This window comes from Phoenix dactylifera, chromosome 1 (assembly GCF_009389715.1).
Source record: "Phoenix dactylifera cultivar Barhee BC4 chromosome 1, palm_55x_up_171113_PBpolish2nd_filt_p, whole genome shotgun sequence".
NCBI classification, from domain to species: Eukaryota; Viridiplantae; Streptophyta; class Magnoliopsida; order Arecales; family Arecaceae; genus Phoenix; species Phoenix dactylifera.
Window position 1 is genome coordinate 2,764,447 of NC_052392.1, and position 21,861 is coordinate 2,786,307.

Here is a 21,861-nt window from a genome sequence, read left to right on the forward strand (position 1 = left end):
ATTTAAGTGATTAGGTAATATTTCTGGCTCATTACTTTTAAATGAATTGTCTTAGCAAAGGAGCTTCACGGTAACCAGTTATTAGTTGTAAATTAATTGTCCTAGAAGAGGAGATTCAAGGAACCAGCTATTGCTTGTTTTAATTGTTCTGTAAAATGAGTCCGCTGATGCAATTTGTCATGTAATTTGTGGGTAAAAAGGTTAAGATATTCATGAAAATGAATTGAAGTATCTGTGCTCGTCGCTGTTGTTCGTGTCTTCTTCTGTTTTAGATGGTCAATTGGGAGATACTGAAGCTTTGCGGCTCTTAGCACATCCTCCTTGTGTGCTTGGCCTAAAAATTGAGCCTATAGGTAGCATCTTTATAACCCAACTTTCATAGTGTGTTTGCCGTATGTTGAAGATAAAAGGTCGCTGGTATATCATCTACTTTGAGGAACGCCATGACAACCACCGGATGTCATGAACTTTGTTTTGCGACTCAATTAGAAGGAGCTCCCTTGAATTCCAACTTTAATTCTTCTCAGGGTAATAAGTCCTGAAACACGGAGTCAACAATAGTTTAAAATAAAACATATGCAATTTATTTTTTGAGTGTCAAATGCAAGTAATTTATTTGGCTGTTGCACACTGTATTTGGGTTCTGCATCAAGATTATCAGAATTTCCATTGACATATCTTGCCTCAATTCTGGATAAAGGCTGCCTTGGATTCATTTGAATTGAGTTTCTCCATGTTTGCTACATTTTACATTTCGGCCTTTCCATTGAATTGATAAGGAACTCTCGTCCATTGGGATTTCTCAGAAAAGGTCACTGCATATATTGTGTATGAAGAAGAGGTCTAACTGGTAAATTTGTGGGCTAAAAACAATCATCTGATACACAATATGCACAAAGACGGACGGATTCAGCTGCAGTTTTTGAGCAGAGATTTAGAATAAGTAGGCTGCTTCTTTTTTTTCTTTTTCTTTTTTCTTTAAGGACAAGGATTGAGGGGCTAAGGGAGGCCCCTCCCACCATTCAATTACAGAGAAGATGAGAGTATAAAGCATAAGGAATAAACAAGAAAGACATGGAAGAAAAGGGACTTAAACAGGGTGCCAAAGCAGAGAAGAGAACTTTCTTGACACCAAATCATTTTGGACAATTGACTTGCATTGTATTCACCGAAGTGAGAAGCCCATGATCTTATTAGTTTGTTAGTTGATCCATCATGTCATGATACTTTCCTAAATTTTAGATTGTGCACATTTTCTGATTTTCCTACAATTACTCTTAAGTGCCAAAGGAAGCGACTTTTTGTACATTTTTGTTTAATTGCCTGGTGTTGGAATGGTTGTAATGAGATGTGGGAATGGCCAGGAGGGGAGTATAGTCTGCAAACAGATTCACGGCATGGTATGTTGCTTCTAAAGTTTTGTTCTTTAGAAGCCGCTTTGCAGCATTGGTTCTTATTGTCTGGTATCCTGAATTCTGCAGATTTCTCTCACTTTCTATGGGAAGAAGTGAGCACAAATGAAGTTGATTTGTTGTACATGCTTGAGGAACAAACTCCTATCAAGGATTGTGCAGATTTTGGCTACCAAGTATCAGATATTGGAGGTATACTTTTCTACTAGTAGATGTTGGCTTGTTTTTATTGAGATTGTACTGAACTCTATGTAACTAGGGTGAGTGAAATTAAAATAATACCAACAAAGATTTGGAGGAAATTAGAGAATCTTCACACCTCAAGAGGAGGCGCATGTTACAGTTCAGGTTGGATTCTAATGAGGAACATAAGGCCACCCAATCCATGAATCCATCACTGCATTTCTGAGCGTCTGAGTCACGGGATGGCTTCTCTTCAGGAAAATTCTTGCATTTTGTTCATTCCATAAACTCCAATAAATGGTCAAGAATGACTGATCCCATCCTCTCTTGAAGCGTCTTTTTTTATTCTCATCGATCTACAAGACATCCACAAGAAAAATAGGGATGAAGAATGATCTTTAATTTTCAGACAATCTTGACCATGAACCAAATACTCTTGCTATAAGAGCTATGCAGGAACACATGGCTCGCTGTCTCATCAGCTACACCATAGTGGGAACACAAGTAAGAAACTTGCCATCCCTTTATTCTGAGAACGTCTACTGTATGTAATCAGTTTTTGGGCGACAACCAAGAGAAGATTTTGACTTTTCAGGTGCATTCACTTTCCACATGGCACTATAATATGGGCAGAGAACACCACCATTGTTAATGAAATGATAAAAGGATCTCATTGAGTATGTTCGGTCTACTGTGGGTCTCCATAATGGTTTATCCTCATACCTTCAGGATGCACCGAGTGCAGCAAATCATATAAGATTTCAAGCACCTTTGATTTGCTTAGAGGCAATTGCAACACGATAGATAAATTCCCATTTCAGAAACCTCCACTTCATTAGCGAAGCCACAGATACATTATGTTTTACAGCAACTAAATACAAAAGGTCAGAGTTCTGCAAACTCTACAGTTGGGTGCGAATTACAAAGCTCCATGTCTCTGCATATGCGAGACCACATGCATCATGGATGCCATACTCTAGTATTCTAAGATCATAAAGTGCAGCAGTTACATTTGGAAGATCATAGAGTATATGGAGCCCTAGGGATTTAGATTTACTTTAAAAAAAAAAACTCCAGTGTTCATGCAAATATCCAACACAACAAATATAACAATAACACAACTGTAACGAATTTGCCAACCATTCCTTGCATAACTCACAGTATTCCACCAAGAAAGTCTTCACTTCAAATCCATTCTTGAGGAGGTAATTGTAGATTGACAGCAACAACGTCTCACATAGCCTAAAGCTCCTTGTCTGCCCACTGGAAATGGAAGAATGCAGAATTAGAACCATAGGTATGACCCCTTCATTGGTTTCTCTTTCTAGTTATGTGCTTATCTTTGTATCTCACAAATTATGTGCTTTTACTTAAAATAAGCACCTAGAGAAATTTTTTCTTTTTGGTCATAAGAAAACAACAAGAAAACTCCAAGAAGAAAAAGAAAAAGAAAAACCAGCTAGAGAAACATTGAAGGGCTTCCCAGGAAGTCAGGAAAAGGGTATGGAGACTAGAATTTCATCTTCAAGAATCAATATCCCGGACACACATACTTTAGATGGTTTCTTGTACATTCATTTGTATTTTTTTTTCTTTGAGAGAAAACATACATTTTTATCTTTTACATCACAGGAGCCTTCCATTTATTTTTGCTTAGATGGCATGACTATTTAGTGTTTTTTTCCCTCAAGACTAGTAGAGGCTAGTCTAACTCCTCACTTTTTCCACTCTATACAACCTTGGGGGCTGACTCCAACCAGAATCGAACTCTTGACTTCTTGCCCAAATGGCAAGAGATGATGCTAGCTGAGCAAGTGCTTGGCAGTACGATTGTTCAGTAATTGATCCTTAAAACTTGTCTTAGCTACTTTTCTTACCATGCTATCCTCAAATTTTTCTTATGCACCTTTGCATTGTTTATGCAGATACTTAAGAATGTTTCTCAATAGACATATCTGCATACCCAACATCGCACACAATTCATGTTATTCTACAATTTAACATCCATCCATTTCAACATTTTCCGCCCAAGAGATGCTCATCTTATTTGCTTTGGCTCTTTTTACTATGGTATAGGACATGAAGCATCAAGTCATATTTTGGTTATGACCCTCCTGATCAAATATGATCTATTTTGTAGTGACTGAATCTAATATTTGGGTAACCAAAAATTGAGACCATTCTATATGAAACAGCCACTTAGCTAAATCAATTGGCTATGTAAACGACCTTTCATTTGACCACATGTTTACATCCTCTTATCTTTATTTGTGGAGATTACTTGCACATTGTTCTGCTTAAACAGATGGCAAGTTATACCTAGAATGTCAGTCATCCTAAGACCAATCCTAAGATCCACATTTGTCAAATGTATACTTGTAGATGCATGTTAACAAATTTTGATGTGTTCTAAACTCCTGTAGCTTTGGTTATTGTATAACTTGGTAAGCTCATGTCATACTTATCATAATCATCAAGCCTTTTTACAACTATTTTGAGTCGGCTTTATGGATCCTCCTTCATCAAGTATTCTTATTTAGGGTGATCTCTGATTTTTTCCAAGTTTCTCCATATCCTAATAAACTCGTGTATTGCCCATAATTGGGATTCCTTATCATGGTTGTACTGTCACGCCCCGGATCCGGATCCGTGACACGGCCGTGCTATTGCCGACTATCGCCCACAGTAGCACGCAGCCTCATACAGGGGTAACAGGTAGCCAAAAAGGATTCATCCTTATATATATATTAACAGTTTGCAGTACAACCTTCAAGTTTGAAACCAAAAATACAGAACTTCTATGCTATTCAAATGTACAGAAGTATATAAGCTTCTCCCATAGATACGAAGCTCTGTAACAAAATAAAAACATATCTGATGGCGATCACTGGTGAGGATCTGAAAGAAAAAGTAAATGAACGGATATGAGCTACACGGCTCAGTAAGTAATCCTGCATAATCCTACCGGATCAACCAGTAGACTAAACATGTAAATCAGGGTTTTGAGAAGCTGACATGCATGTTTATCTAATAATCATCCTGGCATAATAAGTATGCAATTTAAACAAAGCAGTAGTGCAAATCACAAAATTTTCATATTATATGCATATGAAACCGTGCCCCCCGGCATGCCGTGGTCCATTCTCTCGGATGCTACTGCGAAGTCAGACTCGACCACTGGTGGGGCCAGCTCAGTTACTATTCAGCCACTGGCGGGGCGGCTCAGTTACTATTCAGCCACTGGCGGGGCAGGCCCAATTCCAATTCAGCCACTGGCGGGGCAGGCTCAGTTACTATTCAGCCACTGGCGGGGCAGCTCAGTTACTATTCAGCCACTGGCGGGGCAGCTCAGTTACTATTCAGCCACTGGCGGCTCAGTCATTCTCAGTAGCATCTTTGAGCCCATTATAGTGCCTCTGGGCTAGCTAAGACTTTATAAACTTACATGCATGATTATAATATCAGTATTATCATGTTGCATACATAGCCATAGCTTCTGGGATCATTAAAGTTACTTATGCATTGTAACATATCATGTATGAAACATATATACTTAAAATAAATGCTTAGGAAACATTAATAACATAACATGATCCACAACAGGATTAGGACAGGTTACTTACAGTGATTCGCCTTTCTCCTAGGTCTCCTGCGTCCTGGTGACGAGTCCTAAGTCACCTACAATCATGTCATAATAACAATATATTATTTCCTTTTCTATCTGAAATTTAGCCCAAGCCTAATTCCTCTGTATTGGGGTCTTGGCTGGGCTCATAAGTCTTAATTGGCCTTCCGATTGGCCACTAAGCTTAATTCCCAGCTTAATTGGGTTTAATTTCGGGTTTAGGGTCACTGTGACCCGTTTGGGCCTGAGTCAGGGTCAATCCGGGATCAATTTGGCCCCCAAATTAATTACATTGGCTTAAATTGGGCTTTAATTTTGGTTTAATTTATAGTCTGGCTTGTCCAGACTTAGCCCAATTTGATTGGGCTCGGGTTTAGTCAAATTTGGCTAAACCCTTTCCCTTTTTTTTTTTTTTTTCTTTTTCTTCTTCTTTTTCTTTTTCTTTTTCTTTTTCTTTGGGCTTAACGGGTTGCGGGTTCGGATTCGGATCCGACCCGCGAACCCGTTATCGGGTTCTTTCTCCCCCTTCCAGAGGCTTCCGCCTCTTCACCTTCTTTGTCTCTACCGAAGCCCATGCTTCCGGCCCTCTTCTCCGGCTCCCCTTCTTCTCCTCCGGCCAGATCTGTGGCCTTCTTCTTCTCCGCCGGCCGGATCTACCGCCTCCTCCTCCTTCCGACCTTCACCGAACCCTCCCCGGCCAGATCTACCAGCCCGGAGTGGTGTTTCCCCTTCGGGGCGGCGACGGTGGGAGGCCGGCCCTTTCCCTCTCCTTCGAAGTGGTGCCGGAGGAGAGGAGAAGAGCCGGGAGGTGGGATCGAGGCCGATCTCCTTCGGGAGAACTTCTCCGGCTCCGACCACGGCGAGGTAAGGCCGTGGCGGTAAGTATCCCCCTCTTCTTCTTCTTTTTTTTTTTTTTTTTTTTTTTTTCTTTTCCTTGTTCTTCTTCCTCTTTCGTTTTCTTCTCTTTTTTTTTTTTTTTTTTTTTTTTTTTTTTTTTTTTTTGTGGGAGTCTCGCCACCACCTCTCGGCCGGCGGAGAGGTGGGGCTCGGCTGAGGCTGGCGGCCTTGAGGCCGCGTTGGTCGCCGGCACGGCAGACCCGGCGGCCCTTGGCTGCCCCTCAGCCCTAGGGCAGCCACGGCCGGGGCCTGTCACCCGCAGGCCGAGTCCGGCTGGGCTCGGCCCGGGTGGCGTGGGCTCGGCTTGGGCCGTTCTCAGGCCGGCCCGCGGCCTGTTGGTCCGGCCCGCAGCCTGTGGGTCCGGCCCACGGCCCTCCTCCTGTTCTTCTCTCCCGTGCCGGTCTCCTTTCTCTCTGTGCCAGTCTCCTCCCCTCTGTTTCATCAGTGAAACAGAGGGGAGAATACCCTACAGAGGGGTATCTCCACTCCCTAAAACTGTATTATTTAACCTAAGGGCCACTTACCTGGATTTTTGCTGGTTACCGTTGGGCCGTTCCTCCCCCTCGTAGTCCCTCCTTCCTCTTGGAGCTTCAGGGCTCTTCCGCCTTAGGCTCCAGGGCTTCGGCTCTCTCTCTTTCAGTGTTCTTGGGGGCCTCCGACTTAGGGTTGCCGGCAGGGACTTAAATAGTGGTTTAGAAGATGAGACCCCCCTCTCTGAGAGGTCCCATCCGCTCCATGCCTCCCCTCTCCGGGAATGGCCGCCGCCCCCTCTGTCTCCGGTGCGCCGGCATCGACTGCCAGCAGGGGTGGGGGTCACCCTTCCCTGTCGGTCTTATCCCTTCGTTTTTTTTTTTTTTTTTTATAATAATCATTATACTGGCTACAGTAAAATTTGGGCCCAACCCTTAACTGGGCCTATTTTTCTATTGGGCCTAGTAGGTTGTGGGCCCGGACATTACATTCTTCCCCCCTTAAATAAATTTCGTCCTCGAAATTAAACATACCTTGGTTCTCGAAGAGCTGAGGGTAGCGTTGTCGCATCTCTTCCTCCAATTCCCAGGTAGCTTCCCTTTCAGTGTGGTTGGTCCACTGGACTTTAACGTAGGAAATGGTGCGCCTTCGGAGGATTTGCTCTTTTCTGTCTATGATGCACAGGGGAGCCTCCTCATAGGTTAAATCTTTATTTAATTGCAGAGGTTCATGTGGTACCACATGGCTGGGATCCGGGACGTACCTCCGTAACAAGGAGACGTGAAAGACGTTGTGTACGCCTGATAGCTCTGAAGGTAGGGCCAATTTGTAGGCAACTTTGCCTATTCTAGCAAGAACCTCAAATGGGCCAATGTAGCGAGGACTTAATTTGCCGTGTCTTCCGAATCGGGTAATACCCTTTGATGGTGAAATTTTTAGGAAGACAAAGTTCCCCTCCAAAAATTCCGAGGCCCTTCTTCCTCTGTCAGCCCATCTTTTCTGTCTATCCTGGGCAGCCTGAAGCCTTTGCTTAATTAGTAGTACCTTGTCTCTGGTGTGCTGGACCAGTTCGGGTCCTAGCATTTTCCGCTCCCCGACGTCATCCCAGTGTAAGGGGGATCGGCATCTTCTCCCATAGAGAGCTTCGTATGGGGCCATCTGGATACTGGAATGGTAGCTATTGTTATAAGCAAATTCCACCAGTGGTATGTGACTATCCCAGTTTCCACCTAGGTCCACAGTGCAAGCCCTCAGCATGTCTTCCAGAGTTTGGATTGTCCGCTCTGACTGGCCGTCAGTCTGGGGGTGGTATGCTGTACTGAGCCTCAGTCCGGTACCCATGGCCTTCTGAAAGCTTTCTCAGAATCTGGACACGAATCGGGGGTCACGATCAGAAATGATGCTCACTGGTACTCCGTGCAGGCGTACAATCTCATCGATGTATAATTGGGCCAGCTTGTCTAAAGGAGTACCAATTCTGAATGGCAGAAAATGAGCTGATTTTGTAAGGCGATCAACAATCACCCACACTGCATCATTCTTTCTCACCGTTTTGGGGAGTCCTGTAACAAAGTCCATCGTGATGTGCTCCCACTTCCATTCAGGAATTTCTATTGGTTCCAGCAACCCTGCTGGCCTCTGGTGCTCTGCTTTTACTAGCTGACAGGTCAAGCATCGGGCCACAAACTCAGCTATTTCTCTCTTCATCCCCTTCCACCAGTAATGTTCCCGAAGGTCCCGGTACATTTTAGTACTGCCTGGATGAATAGAGAAACGGGATTGGTGGGCTTCTTCCATGATTTCCCTTTTTAGGTCAACATTTGCCGGTACACACAGTCGGTGGCCAAACCTTAGAGTGCCATCTGGGTGCATTTGGAGTTCGGGTCGCAACCCTTTCTCCACTTCATCCTTGAGCTGACAAATGTGCTCATCAGACTGCTGGGCAACCTTTATTCTATCAATCAAGATTGGTTGTATACTCAAGGCGGCCAGCAAAATTTTTGTAGTTTGGGTAACCACCTCAACCTGCATTTCATCGAGATCCTTCTGAATCTGTGGTTGAGTGGTGAGTAAAGCGGCGGAGCTTATAACTGACTTTCTGCTTAGGGCATCCGCCACCACGTTGGCCTTTCCTGGGTGGTATTTAATACTCAGGTCATAATCCTTCAAGAGTTCCAACCACCTTCTTTGCCTCATATTCAATTCCTTCTGGGTGAATATATACTTCAGGCTCTTGTGGTCGGTGTACACATCACAGTGTTCGCCATACAAATAATGTCTCCAAAGTTTCAAGGCGAACACTACTGCGGCCAACTCTAGGTCATGTGTCGGGTAGTTCTGTTCATCAAGTCCATAAATGCAGCCGGGGCATTGGTCAATCCAAAAGGCATAACCAGAAATTCATAATGCCCATCTATTAGAGATAAAATAATTTATTTCAAATCTTACAGTAGGAATCACTAAATATAAACTCCTGAAACATCATGCGCTATTGGGCATGTTCCCATATCAAACTCTATTGCTGGTTCCACTCGCATTTCCTATTGACCCCGTATGATCATCATTCTTTCTTTTTTTTTTTTGTCAAAACATCAACTAATATTCGTTTAATTGATTTATCACAGGATCACAAACAACTGCACTTTATCCATAGTAGAACATTTGAGCCTAAAATATTCTTCAACATTGAAAATTATTCTCAGGATTTACTAAATGACTTCCAATCAAAATATTAATCTTGCATTATAATTTGCAAAGATCTAATATTTCACATTCCAAGTAAACAAGGAGAAACTCTTAAATCTCATTCTCAAATATACTTTCTTTCTATATAATAGTTTTATGCATAATTGTCATACAAATTTCATCCTCGAAGAATATAAAACCTTTCCTTGTCCAAGCCTTAAACAACTTATGAATAAACCCTATCTTGCCATCAAAATAATTAACTTCAAACTAGAAGTATCATCCACAGTACCCAGTATCAAGTTAAACTTCCAATATCACCTATATACTGATACATAAATAATCACTATGTACTTTAACATTCCATGGCTAGTACTCCACTTAATATCAGTCAAAATCTAATTTAATCATAATCCAAAATACAAATTACTCCATCGAGAAATCTCTAAAATAATTTATTCTTATTTTGGCATGGCTTGCTAGCATTCTGATTCAAAACACCAAAATCCTTAGTAGTCTTAAATCTTAAACTCTGATATCATACCTGTCACAATCATGCCCCTAGAATGGCTTTGTATTAGCTCTAACTTCTTTCTTTTTGTTGCTCATTATCACCTATCAAAATATTTGTGTCAAGCAATTTTCGTGATTGACCGATGATATGACCAATAAAATCCTTTCTTTCTTTCCTTTCCGGTTATGCGGAATCTCACTAAATGAGACTTAACTACCCATTTCCTTAGGCATCTTATGGTTATTCTATTGTTTAACCTAAGGCTCTGATACCACTAGATGTCACGCCCCGGATCCGGATCCGTGACACGGCCGTGCTATTGCCGACTATCGCCCACAGTAGCACGCAGCCTCATACAGGGGTAACAGGTAGCCAAAAAGGATTCATCCTTATATATATATTAACAGTTTGCAGTACAACCTTCAAGTTTGAAACCAAAAATACAGAACTTCTATGCTATTCAAATGTACAGAAGTATATAAGCTTCTCCCATAGATACGAAGCTCTGTAACAAAATAAAAACATATCTGATGGCGATCACTGGTGAGGATCTGAAAGAAAAAGTAAATGAACGGATATGAGCTACACGGCTCAGTAAGTAATCCTGCATAATCCTACCGGATCAACCAGTAGACTAAACATGTAAATCAGGGTTTTGAGAAGCTGACATGCATGTTTATCTAATAATCATCCTGGCATAATAAGTATGCAATTTAAACAAAGCAGTAGTGCAAATCACAAAATTTTCATATTATATGCATATGAAACCGTGCCCCCCGGCATGCCGTGGTCCATTCTCTCGGATGCTACTGCGAAGTCAGACTCGACCACTGGTGGGGCCAGCTCAGTTACTATTCAGCCACTGGCGGGGCGGCTCAGTTACTATTCAGCCACTGGCGGGGCAGGCCCAATTCCAATTCAGCCACTGGCGGGGCAGGCTCAGTTACTATTCAGCCACTGGCGGGGCAGCTCAGTTACTATTCAGCCACTGGCGGGGCAGCTCAGTTACTATTCAGCCACTGGCGGCTCAGTCATTCTCAGTAGCATCTTTGAGCCCATTATAGTGCCTCTGGGCTAGCTAAGACTTTATAAACTTACATGCATGATTATAATATCAGTATTATCATGTTGCATACATAGCCATAGCTTCTGGGATCATTAAAGTTACTTATGCATTGTAACATATCATGTATGAAACATATATACTTAAAATAAATGCTTAGGAAACATTAATAACATAACATGATCCACAACAGGATTAGGACAGGTTACTTACAGTGATTCGCCTTTCTCCTAGGTCTCCTGCGTCCTGGTGACGAGTCCTAAGTCACCTACAATCATGTCATAATAACAATATATTATTTCCTTTTCTATCTGAAATTTAGCCCAAGCCTAATTCCTCTGTATTGGGGTCTTGGCTGGGCTCATAAGTCTTAATTGGCCTTCCGATTGGCCACTAAGCTTAATTCCCAGCTTAATTGGGTTTAATTTCGGGTTTAGGGTCACTGTGACCCGTTTGGGCCTGAGTCAGGGTCAATCCGGGATCAATTTGGCCCCCAAATTAATTACATTGGCTTAAATTGGGCTTTAATTTTGGTTTAATTTATAGTCTGGCTTGTCCAGACTTAGCCCAATTTGATTGGGCTCGGATTTAGTCAAATTTGGCTAAACCCTTTCCCTTTTTTTTTTTTTTCTTTTTCTTCTTCTTTTTCTTTTTCTTTTTCTTTTTCTTTGGGCTTAACGGGTTGCGGGTTCGGATTCGGATCCGACCCGCGAACCCGTTATCGGGTTCTTTCTCCCCCTTCCAGAGGCTTCCGCCTCTTCACCTTCTTTGTCTCTACCGAAGCCCATGCTTCCGGCCCTCTTCTCCGGCTCCCCTTCTTCTCCTCCGGCCAGATCTGTGGCCTTCTTCTTCTCCGCCGGCCGGATCTACCGCCTCCTCCTCCTTCCGACCTTCACCGAACCCTCCCCGGCCAGATCTACCAGCCCGGAGTGGTGTTTCCCCTTCGGGGCGGCGACGGTGGGAGGCCGGCCCTTTCCCTCTCCTTCGAAGTGGTGCCGGAGGAGAGGAGAAGAGCCGGGAGGTGGGATCGAGGCCGATCTCCTTCGGGAGAACTTCTCCGGCTCCGACCACGGCGAGGTAAGGCCGTGGCGGTAAGTATCCCCCTCTTCTTCTTCTTTTTTTTTTTTTTTTTTTTTTTTTCTTTTCCTTGTTCTTCTTCCTCTTCCGTTTTCTTCTCTTTTTTTTTTTTTTTTCTTTTTTTTTTTTTTTTTGTGGGAGTCTCGCCACCACCTCTCGGCCGGCGGAGAGGTGGGGCTCGGCTGAGGCTGGCGGCCTTGAGGCCGCGTTGGTCGCCGGCACGGCAGACCCGGCGGCCCTTGGCTGCCCCTCAGCCCTAGGGCAGCCACGGCCGGGGCCTGTCACCCGCAGGCCGAGTCCGGCTGGGCTCGGCCCGGGTGGCGTGGGCTCGGCTTGGGCCGTTCTCAGGCCGGCCCGCGGCCTGTTGGTCCGGCCCGCAGCCTGTGGGTCCGGCCCACGGCCCTCCTCCTGTTCTTCTCTCCCGTGCCGGTCTCCTTTCTCTCTGTGCCAGTCTCCTCCCCTCTGTTTCATCAGTGAAACAGAGGGGAGAATACCCTACAGAGGGGTATCTCCACTCCCTAAAACTTTATTATTTAACCTAAGGGCCACTTACCTGGATTTTTGCTGGTTACCGTTGGGCCGTTCCTCCCCCTCGTAGTCCCTCCTTCCTCTTGGAGCTTCAGGGCTCTTCCGCCTTAGGCTCCAGGGCTTCGGCTCTCTCTCTTTCAGTGTTCTTGGGGGCCTCCGACTTAGGGTTGCCGGCAGGGACTTAAATAGTGGTTTAGAAGATGAGACCCCCCTCTCTGAGAGGTCCCATCCGCTCCATGCCTCCCCTCTCCGGGAATGGCCGCCGCCCCCTCTGTCTCCGGTGCGCCGGCATCGACTGCCAGCAGGGGTGGGGGTCACCCTTCCCTGTCGGTCTTATCCCTTCGTTTTTTTTTTTTTTTTTATAATAATCATTATACTGGCTACAGTAAAATTTGGGCCCAACCCTTAACTGGGCCTATTTTTCTATTGGGCCTAGTAGGTTGTGGGCCCGGACATTACATGTACAATGTTCTTAAGCTTGTGAAACTCAGCTAAATCAATATATCATATCATATTATTGATTGGTAGATTCTATCACTTACCATGAACATCTAGCCACTCAGATTGGATTAGGTGCTTGCGGTGTTTTGAACTACTAATAGTTCCTTATGAATGGGTTCAAAGAATGCATTAAATTCCAGACCTTTATATAAGCATGTTAAAATTAAGGCCCATGCATACGCCTGTGTATGTGTTATGACCCAAAAAAAAGATTTCTTGTGTTATCATCAATTTGCAAGATATAAGACATAGCAAGTAGCAATCAATAGCTACAACTCTTGTCTTATAAACCTTACTTTTCAACAATGACAACCACAATAGTGGAGAAACCATACTTGAAGATGCTTGTGGCCTGAACGCACTGCCTTACAGGTGCTATCTGGTATGATCATTTACGAATTGATGCCAAGATCATTTTTCCAAAAAAAATTAAAATAATTAGTGCCAAGATAATGCCAATAAACAAACAATCAAGTTGGAGAAGAAACTAATTTTGTATTTAACACATTATACATTTTAGGAAGATGACAGCAATTTGGTTAATGTTGACAGAGATTTAGATATCTGGGCCCATACCCTTGCGAGACACCTACCGACGCAATGTGTGCGCCATGCCAGCACATGTACAATTTTGTATCGAAACAAAGAGAATAAAAAATTAAAATCCTTATTAGTTAAAAAAAATTCAAAATAGATTTAAATTAATTTGGCAATTAGCCAAAATGCAAGTATAGCTACCTGCAATTTTGACATATGGAGGAACAGATGGCTGTCGATCATCTTGTGGAAGCTGGAGTTGAGGGCATCATTCTATTTTTAAGATTTTTGGGAAGAAAAGAGAATCAGATAAGCGTGGATGGGAGCAGATAAGCGTGACTATCAACCCGGATCTCAGCTTCTTGCCTGAAGCGACCTGGTACATGAGCAAAAGAGAATCAGAGAACTCTATTAGTGCATGGGTTTCATACAGAAGATTTGAAACAAACAAATAGAGAATGTACGATCGTCTAAGACTTCAAGTAATCAATTGGAGTACTTCAAATTTAGGAGGGAATGCAGTTGATATTTTGTATTTGGCCCCAGTTACTCAATCCTGGGCAATCAACAATTTCCACTTCAGGCATAGATGACAACTGATCTTCTATCATGATCTGAAGTTTAGGACAATTTTGTATAATTAATCTTTTGAGAGAAGTAAGGTTTTGCATACCCGACAGTGATCTTAGTTGTTGGCACTCCGTCTAAGACTTCAAGTAATCAATTGGAGTACTTCAAATTTAGGATGAAGGGAATGCAGTTGATATTTTGTATTTGGCCCCAGTTACTCAATCCTGGGCAATCAACAATTTCCACTTCAGGCATAGATGACAACTAATCTTCTATCATGATCTGAAGTTTAGGACAATTTTGTATAATTAATCTTTTGAGAGAAGTAAGGTTTTGCATACCCGACAGTGATCTTAGTTGTTGGCACTCCTTAATTTGCAAATATTGAAGATTGGATGATAGTCCTTCCTCTAATAAGAGCCGGAGTTGAGGACAATTTCTAATAGTTAATGCACCAAGAGAAGTAAGATTTTGGAGCCCCGGCAGTGATATCAACTGCTGGCACTCTTCAATATGTAAATATCGAATATTGGATGGCAGTTCTTCCTCTGATAAGAGCTGGAGTTGAGGACAATCTTTTATAATTAATTTTTCGAGAGAAGTAAGGTATTGCATCCCTGGCAGCGATGTCAATTGCTGGCACTCTATAATATATAGATGTTGAAGATTGGATGGCAATCCTTCCTCTGATAAAAGCCGGAGTTGAGGACAAACTCTTATATTTAAACAGTCGAGAGAAGTAAGGTTTTGCATCCTTGGCAGTGATGTCAACTGCTGGCACTCCTCAATATTCAGATCTTGAAGATTAGATGGCAGTCCTTCCTCTGATAAGAATTGAAGTTGAGGACAATCATGAACATGCAGGTGTGTAAGTGAGTGGAGACGATGTAGCCCTGCTATGGATGTGAGTTGCCGACAACCAGAAATGACCACCCCTTCAAGCGTGGATTTTGGTATGAGTGCATCTAATTTTCCAAGAGAGTCATGAATGTATAGAGGAAGGGAGCTTATTTTTTCACAACTGATTACACGGATGTCTTGAAGTGATGCAAAGGAGAAAGGATCTCCCACCCATTCTGGAAACTTGGAACCACCATACCCATTTATAACCAACTTTTTGAGGTTGGCGTGAGGTTGGAGATAGTCGAGCATGGCTTCCTCCCTTTCTTCATCGGCTGGGACATCCTTATTTTCCTCTGAAAAAGCTACTAGATGTAGTAATTTGTCATATTTCTCTGCATGATTCAGATCATAGTTGCAGTCAACCGCATTCCAATCTAGCACCATCGTGTTGAGTTTATGCTTATATTTAAGATTGGCATCCCTGGCATCCTCTATGTTGACCATGTTCCTAAGCCCTGAGATGATAAGAGTTTGGTGGTTCAGCAAGTCCTTCAGTATTCCTATCCCACCTTGTACTTTATAACATCCAAGCAAGCTCCGAAGATTTGTTAGTTTTCTAATCCTAGCTGGTAGACAGAGAATTTGCCTTTTCGGAATTTGTAGATGGTGGAGGTTAGTAAGGTTGCCTATGCCATCTGGTAACTGTGAAAGATGCTGGCAATCAAGTACCAATGTCTGTAGGTGATAAAGGAGGCATATTGATTCAGGGAGCTTCTCAATTTTGTTGGATGTGATATGTAAGTATCGTAGGTTGGTGAGGTTGCCTTGGCTATCTGGTAACTCTACAAGTTGCGGGCAATCAAGTTCCAATGTCTGTAGGTGATAAAGGAGGCATATTGATTCAGGGAGCTTCTCAATTTTGTTGGATGTGATGCGTAAGTAGCGCAAGTGCTTCTGGTTACCGAGTAACTCTGGGATCTCATCTTCCCTTTCCCAACAAAATTCTAGAGTCCGTAAACATCTTAGTAGCAGCAAACACTTGATTAATTCTAGAATTTCTATTTGAGATCTTTTCGGAACCCATAATTTTGCTGAAAATTCAAGCTGAGGCTGTATTAAGAAGGTCCGTAAGGCGCTAATATTATACGAAAGCAGTGATTTCCCAAATTCCTTTTCATCTCTCACATATAAATGGCGAAGCTTATCGGGGAGACTGGGTAGCTTCTTATCAACAATTGCCCAGCACTCATTTCCTGCAATAGATTTTGCTAGATCATGTATCATATCATGCATCTTAAAAAACTTAGACCAATAGGAATCAAAGAACGATCTTCTTTGCAAGTCAATGAAATATTCATTGCCAATGTCTTCCATTCTTCTTCTATCTCCAGATGGGATGTAACCTTGCGCCATCCAGAATTGGACTAATTTATCTTTGTCGAACTGATAATCCTTTGGAAACATGGAACAATAAATGAAACAAGGTTTAAGACGTGCTGGCATGCGACTATAGCTTAATCTAAGAGCTGGCAAAATCTCATTAATATTCTCGTCGACTTCCCATACATCACTTTGTATGACATCCATCCAGCTCTTTTCGTCTGCCATATATCTCAGAAGGCTTCCTATTGACTTCACAGCCAATGGTAAACCGGAACACTTCTCGACAATCTGTTTACCCATATCCGCCAAGCGTGGTTGTTCTTCAGGGTCCCGACCGCCAAATGCATAATGCCTGAATAATGACCAAGACTGCTCTGGAGACAAGCAGCGAGGATGATAAGGATGCACTGTCTGCATGATCTCGGCGACCGAATCATTCCTACAGGTCATGATAATTCTTACTGTTTCTGCTCCAACGAAGGGGTTTCTTAAGTATTCCCAACGGCTTTGCTGATCATTCCAGACATCGTCGAGCACGAGCAACACTCTCTTATCCTTCAGCTTTTCCTTGAGAGTATCTTGAAGCGTGCTTAGTTGTGTAAGATCACATGAACTTCGAGTAAGAGACTCAATGATGGCCTTTGTTAGCCTTGGAACATCGAAATCATTGGATACACAAAGCCATCCGGTTAGATCGAAATATTCTTTTACCTTGGAGTCGTTGTAGACCAGCTGGGCGATGGTGGTTTTTCCCAGTCCCCCCTTGCCGACAATCGGAATGACGGAGACACCATTTCCCACACCCTCGGAAAACAGCAAATCAATTACCTCCTGCTTGTCGCGTTCCCTTCCATAAATACTCGACTCATCCACCATGTGGCTGGTTGGTGCTGGGTATGGAGCTTCGAGGACCCGTTGCTCTCCATCTTCCTCTCTTAAACAGAGGCGTTCCCGATCCTGCGAAATCTCATGGAACCTCTCCCTAATCTTTCTGATTCTATCCCCCATGCCGTCCGGAATTGAAACCTGTTGAAGTTTTAAATTTTTTTAAAAAATTATTTTAAAAAAAAAATAAACCAGCCTTACCCCCTGAATTTTAGATGAGATAAACACTTTAAAATACTCATTTTTTCAGACGCTTCTTTCTCCCATGCCGTCCGGAATCGAAAACAGTATGTTGGAAAGAGAAGCACTTACCTCTTCCTGATCGTCCCGTTCCACTCGCTTCCTCTTGCGGGAAGCTCGACCTTCCACTTGGGCTCGCAGTACCTCGTACTGGTACTCGTCCAGCATGTCGTCTGCTTCATAAGACACTTCTTTAAGCTCCTTCAGCCAGAGCTTGACGGATTCGTCTCGTATCTCCCTCTCCTCCGCGTCATGGAGCACTGCCTTGATCCTCCTCAATGTTCTCTCCAGCTCCTTCAGATCTTCCAAGACACTGCTGCGTGGATCCGATGATGAAGACGGAGAGACTGCCCATCTGCGAACACAGCCCAGTACATGGCTGGTTTTTGATAGGATGGAAGAGAGGAAAGCGCTCGCCATTCCACAACCTCGGCTTCCTCCTTGCTCTGCTCGGATCAGACACGGCAAACAAGGAAGAGGGCTTTGGCTTTCCTTCTCGCCTCCTCCTTATCTCGTTCGCCGGAAGACTGAGCCGGGGTCAAGTCAATGGCGAGCAAAGCAGAGACGTCGTTCACTTGCCCTGCTTTCGTCCACACATTTCAGCTGCCTGATTGATAACGTTATAAAAGCCAAGCAAAAAAATCTCACCAAAAAAACAAGCACACACCATAAAATAATAATAAAAAAAGGTTTCCCACCCACTAATTAAAAAGAAAAAAAATAAAAGAAACAGAAATAAACGGAAAGCCGAAAGAAAGAAAAAAAGTTGAGATCTATGCTCGAGACCATCGAATCATCTTTAGTTCGCTTTGAGATGTGTAATGGTGGATGAATGTTGATGTTTGTAGTACTTTAAGATGTATATAATGGATAATCCAGCAGTCCATAAGGAATGTGCATCAATCTTTGATGCGAAGGATACAATCACGACCCTTTCCTAAAACGAGAAGAAAGAAAATTTCAATTATAGCAATAAGTTTTTTTTCAGTAAATCTAGATTGGGCTTTGCATGATCTCTATACTTATTTTCTATATCGAAAGGAGAGAGTAAATTTGACCCCTCTCCAAAATTCAGAAAAATTAGAAAGAAATTCATAGAAAAATCTACTATTCTTAATAAAATTCATTTCTCTACGCACAAAAGGAGAAAAAGAGGAGATTAAATTAGCATGTAAAAAAAAAAAAATCATGAGTTAGATTTAGTTTCTCAATGCACAAAAAGGGGAAAAGTAAGAGTAAATTAGTGCAAAAGAAAACCCGCAATTTTGTTTCTCCACGCACAAAAAAGGAAAAAAATCAAAAACCCATGAGTTGGATTTTGTTCCTCAACGCACAAGAAAAAGGGGAAAAATGAGGAGAACACTTTAGAAAGGTCACTTCAAAAATAAAAAATAAAAAAAATTCATTTAAAGCGGGACTTTTCAAAAAGGAAAATTTTGCACAAAGTAAATTTGCACACAAAAAAAAAAAATCATGCACAAAGTAAGCCGAAAAAAGTTCGTTTCTTATTTCTTTTGGGAACTCAAAAAAAAAAAGAAAAATTTTGATATTTATTTAAAAAAAATTTGAGTTAGATTTTTCATCGGAGTCTTTAAAAAGAAAAAATAACAAATTTTATTTGAAAGCACACAAAAAAATAATTTACAATGCATAAAAAAGAAAATAAAACCCCAAATAAGGGCTTGCCTGGGCTGAAAATACCATTAAGGAAAATCCACCAGCATCATTAAGGTAAGAAATTTACAATGTGCTAAATATTAAAATATATACTAATAATTTTATTTTTTTTCAATTCTAGGTATCTCATATATATTAAAATATCTGATCATACGAGAAAAAGTGCTTCAATTGTTTTGGATAGAAATACTGAAATCCTCATAGGAAAACTTTATTTTTCAATTCTAGGTATCTCATATGTATTAAAATACATGATCAAATTGAAGAACTTGCTTCAATTATTTTTGATAGAAATACTAAAATCCTCATGGGAAAATCTATTAATGAATTGTATGATCTGTATTTGGAGATAGTATAACCATGATATATTTTAATCAAGAAGAGTTTTTTTTTTTTGTACATTGGCAGCTCAGACTAGTCTCGCGTGAGCATTGCTATCTAAATCAAGGGACAAAATACTCCGCAGAAGTGGAGGAACAGATACAAAACGGGTTCAGAGAATCTCTCTATAATAGTGAGCAGTAAAGGAAGCGACCCAATCAGCAGTTCTGTTCGCCTTCCGAAATACATGCACAACTTGAAAGGCATCATACTCCTCAGTTGCCTTCGAATATCCTCTAGAAATGGGTGGTCGAACACCTCCGGCCCCTCCTGTAGAATCTGCTGAATCACCTTTGCTGAATCTCCCTTCAGGATGATGCTTCGACAATGCCAGCTCGAGCCTTGCCTCGGTCGCCTAAGGCCCCCGGCCTAGGGAAGGCCCCCACCCATGCTCGGTTTTTTTTTTTTTTGTTTAATTAATGCACAGCTTTTGGATGTGGAAGCTAACTGATAGCTGGGCAGACGGGGAGTGGGCGACGGCTACCGGGCTACGCCCGTATGCTGCTACAGTGCATCCTCTTTGGCCCTTCAGCATCTCTCCGACGACAGACAGGGTCACAGGCTAGGCACCTAGGCCTTGAGCAATGGCTATCGGCTATGATAACATCGACAAGCAACGGGCATTTCCTCCCCGGCTCCCCCCTTCTATGCCGCCTGCCGGTGTTTTCTTTTTAATTGCTGAACCTTCTCCGGTTCTCGGCAGACTCGGCAACTCGGCTTCTTCAATTCTTCAGCTCGGCAGCTCAGCTTGCAGAGCGCAAAAGAACGGTTTTAAGCCCCTGCTCCGGAGTCCTCTTCAGTCTCCAGGCTCCACCGCTCCATCTCTCCTCGCCGTCCTCGGTCCTCCTCCTCCAGCTCCAAGAAGGCAAGAACCCGGCGAGTCGCAAGTGGCGAGCCGCCGGCCGGATCTCCTCTCCCGCTCTTGGACCGCCGGCCGGATCTCCTCTCCAGCTCTTGGACCGCCTCTGCTCTGGAGTCTGGATCTTCTCTCCACCTCTCCTCGTCGATGTCGTCGTCCTCGGCTCCTCCCATCCTCAACCTCCAAGCTCCGGCCTCCTCGGCTCCGCTCGGACCGCTCTAAAGTCCACCATGCTCCTCCTCTGAGAGACCCGACGAGTGGCGAGCCGCTGACCGGATCTCCTTTGAGGCTCTGAGAGGAGTCCTCTCCAGCTCTCCTCGCCGTCCTCGGCTCCTCCGGGCTCCGCCGCTCTGGCCTCCTTAGTAACTCGGCTCCGCTGAGGCCGCTCCAAAGTCCACCGTCCTTGGGGTCCTCCACTCCTCCGTTAGCATCCCACTTTCCACTGATCCCAGGCAGTAAGGCAGGTGACCGGTGAGAATCTAATCCACTGTCTCTCCTCTATTAGCAGCTGAGTTAGTTTATTAATTAATTTTTTGGTCCAATTAATTTTTATTTAGTCAAGTAAGAGACACTAGAATTGATTTTTTTTGGTCCAATTATAGATTGGTTGTGACTTCGGCGGTTCGGCCTCTTCTCGCCGTTGAGTTCGGTACTATTCGGCCTCTTCTCAACACTACTTATCGGAACCCGAGTTTGTTTTTCTTGACACAATCAAGTTTTATCATTTTTATCATTTTTATATTTTGATTTGTTTGTGGTATTTTTTTAATTGCTTAGTTTGATAATATTATTTATAGATTAAAATGTCTAATAGAAAATATGATTATGGGTATGAAAAACTCAAAAAAAAAAAAGAAAAATCGATAAACTCATTCAATCTCAAAAAGAAGCTCTAGATAGATTTGTTGTTACAAACAAATATAACACCACATCAAATTCAACTCAAAAATTAGCAACAGAATAGGCACCCAAAATAGAGTTAAAAAATGAGATTGCTAGTAAAACAATATCTAGTGAAGAGCACAATGAAGAATCAGATGGAGATAGGATAAACAAGGAAAAAGATTGTGAAACTAGTTCTATTCCTACAAATTTATATGATCCTGGTTAATGGAAAAAGATTGATACAAAATTTAGAGATCTAATAGTAGAAAGAGGTCCAATTAGAGATTATGATTTTCATATTTCTAAGGATGAAAATAATAGACACTTCTCTACGATATATTATATTCGTAAGTTACCTAATGGTGAAAAACATGATAAAAAATGGTTAGTGTATTTGAAAGATTTGGATAGAGTATATTATTTTTATTGTAAATTATTTGATTCAAAGCCTAGCACGAGTCAATTAGTCAATGAAGGAAGTAGGGATTGGAAAAATCTAGGTATCAAGCTTAAAAGTCATGAAACAACTAATGAACATATCATTAGCATGAATAGGTGGATTGATTTAGAAGTAAGATTGCTAAAAAATAAGATAATTAATAAAAGTCTCAAAGAACAAATAAACCAAGAGAAGGATCATTGGAA

At 42.4% G+C, this 21,861-nt stretch overlaps 1 protein-coding gene and 1 long non-coding RNA gene across 3 annotated transcripts; both read right to left on the reverse strand.

Moving 5' to 3' along the window:
* Positions 1 to 2,410: 2,410 nt before the first annotated feature.
* On the reverse strand, positions 2,411 to 13,688 carry LOC103698584. The gene is made up of 2 exons (XR_005510794.1): positions 13,292 to 13,688; positions 2,411 to 2,858 (listed from the first exon to the last, which is right to left on the reverse strand). It is a non-coding gene; the product is annotated as an uncharacterized LOC103698584 (long non-coding RNA).
* Positions 13,689 to 13,700: 12 nt separating this feature from the next.
* Positions 13,701 to 18,004, reverse strand: LOC120109979 (putative disease resistance RPP13-like protein 1). 2 transcript variants are annotated; one of them, XM_039123928.1, is made up of 4 exons: positions 17,487 to 18,004; positions 14,405 to 17,315; positions 14,167 to 14,287; positions 13,780 to 13,869 (listed from the first exon to the last, which is right to left on the reverse strand). In XM_039123928.1, exons 1-3 carry the CDS (start codon positions 17,832 to 17,834, stop codon positions 14,214 to 14,216), a joined length of 3,333 nt encoding a protein of 1,110 aa, XP_038979856.1. In that variant the 5' UTR covers positions 17,835 to 18,004; the 3' UTR covers positions 13,780 to 13,869; positions 14,167 to 14,213. The 2 variants fall into 2 exon arrangements, with proteins under 2 accessions (XP_038979860.1, XP_038979856.1); XM_039123932.1 differs by lacking the exon at positions 14,167 to 14,287 and having other exon boundaries at positions 13,701 to 13,869.
* Positions 18,005 to 21,861: the final 3,857 nt, after the last annotated feature.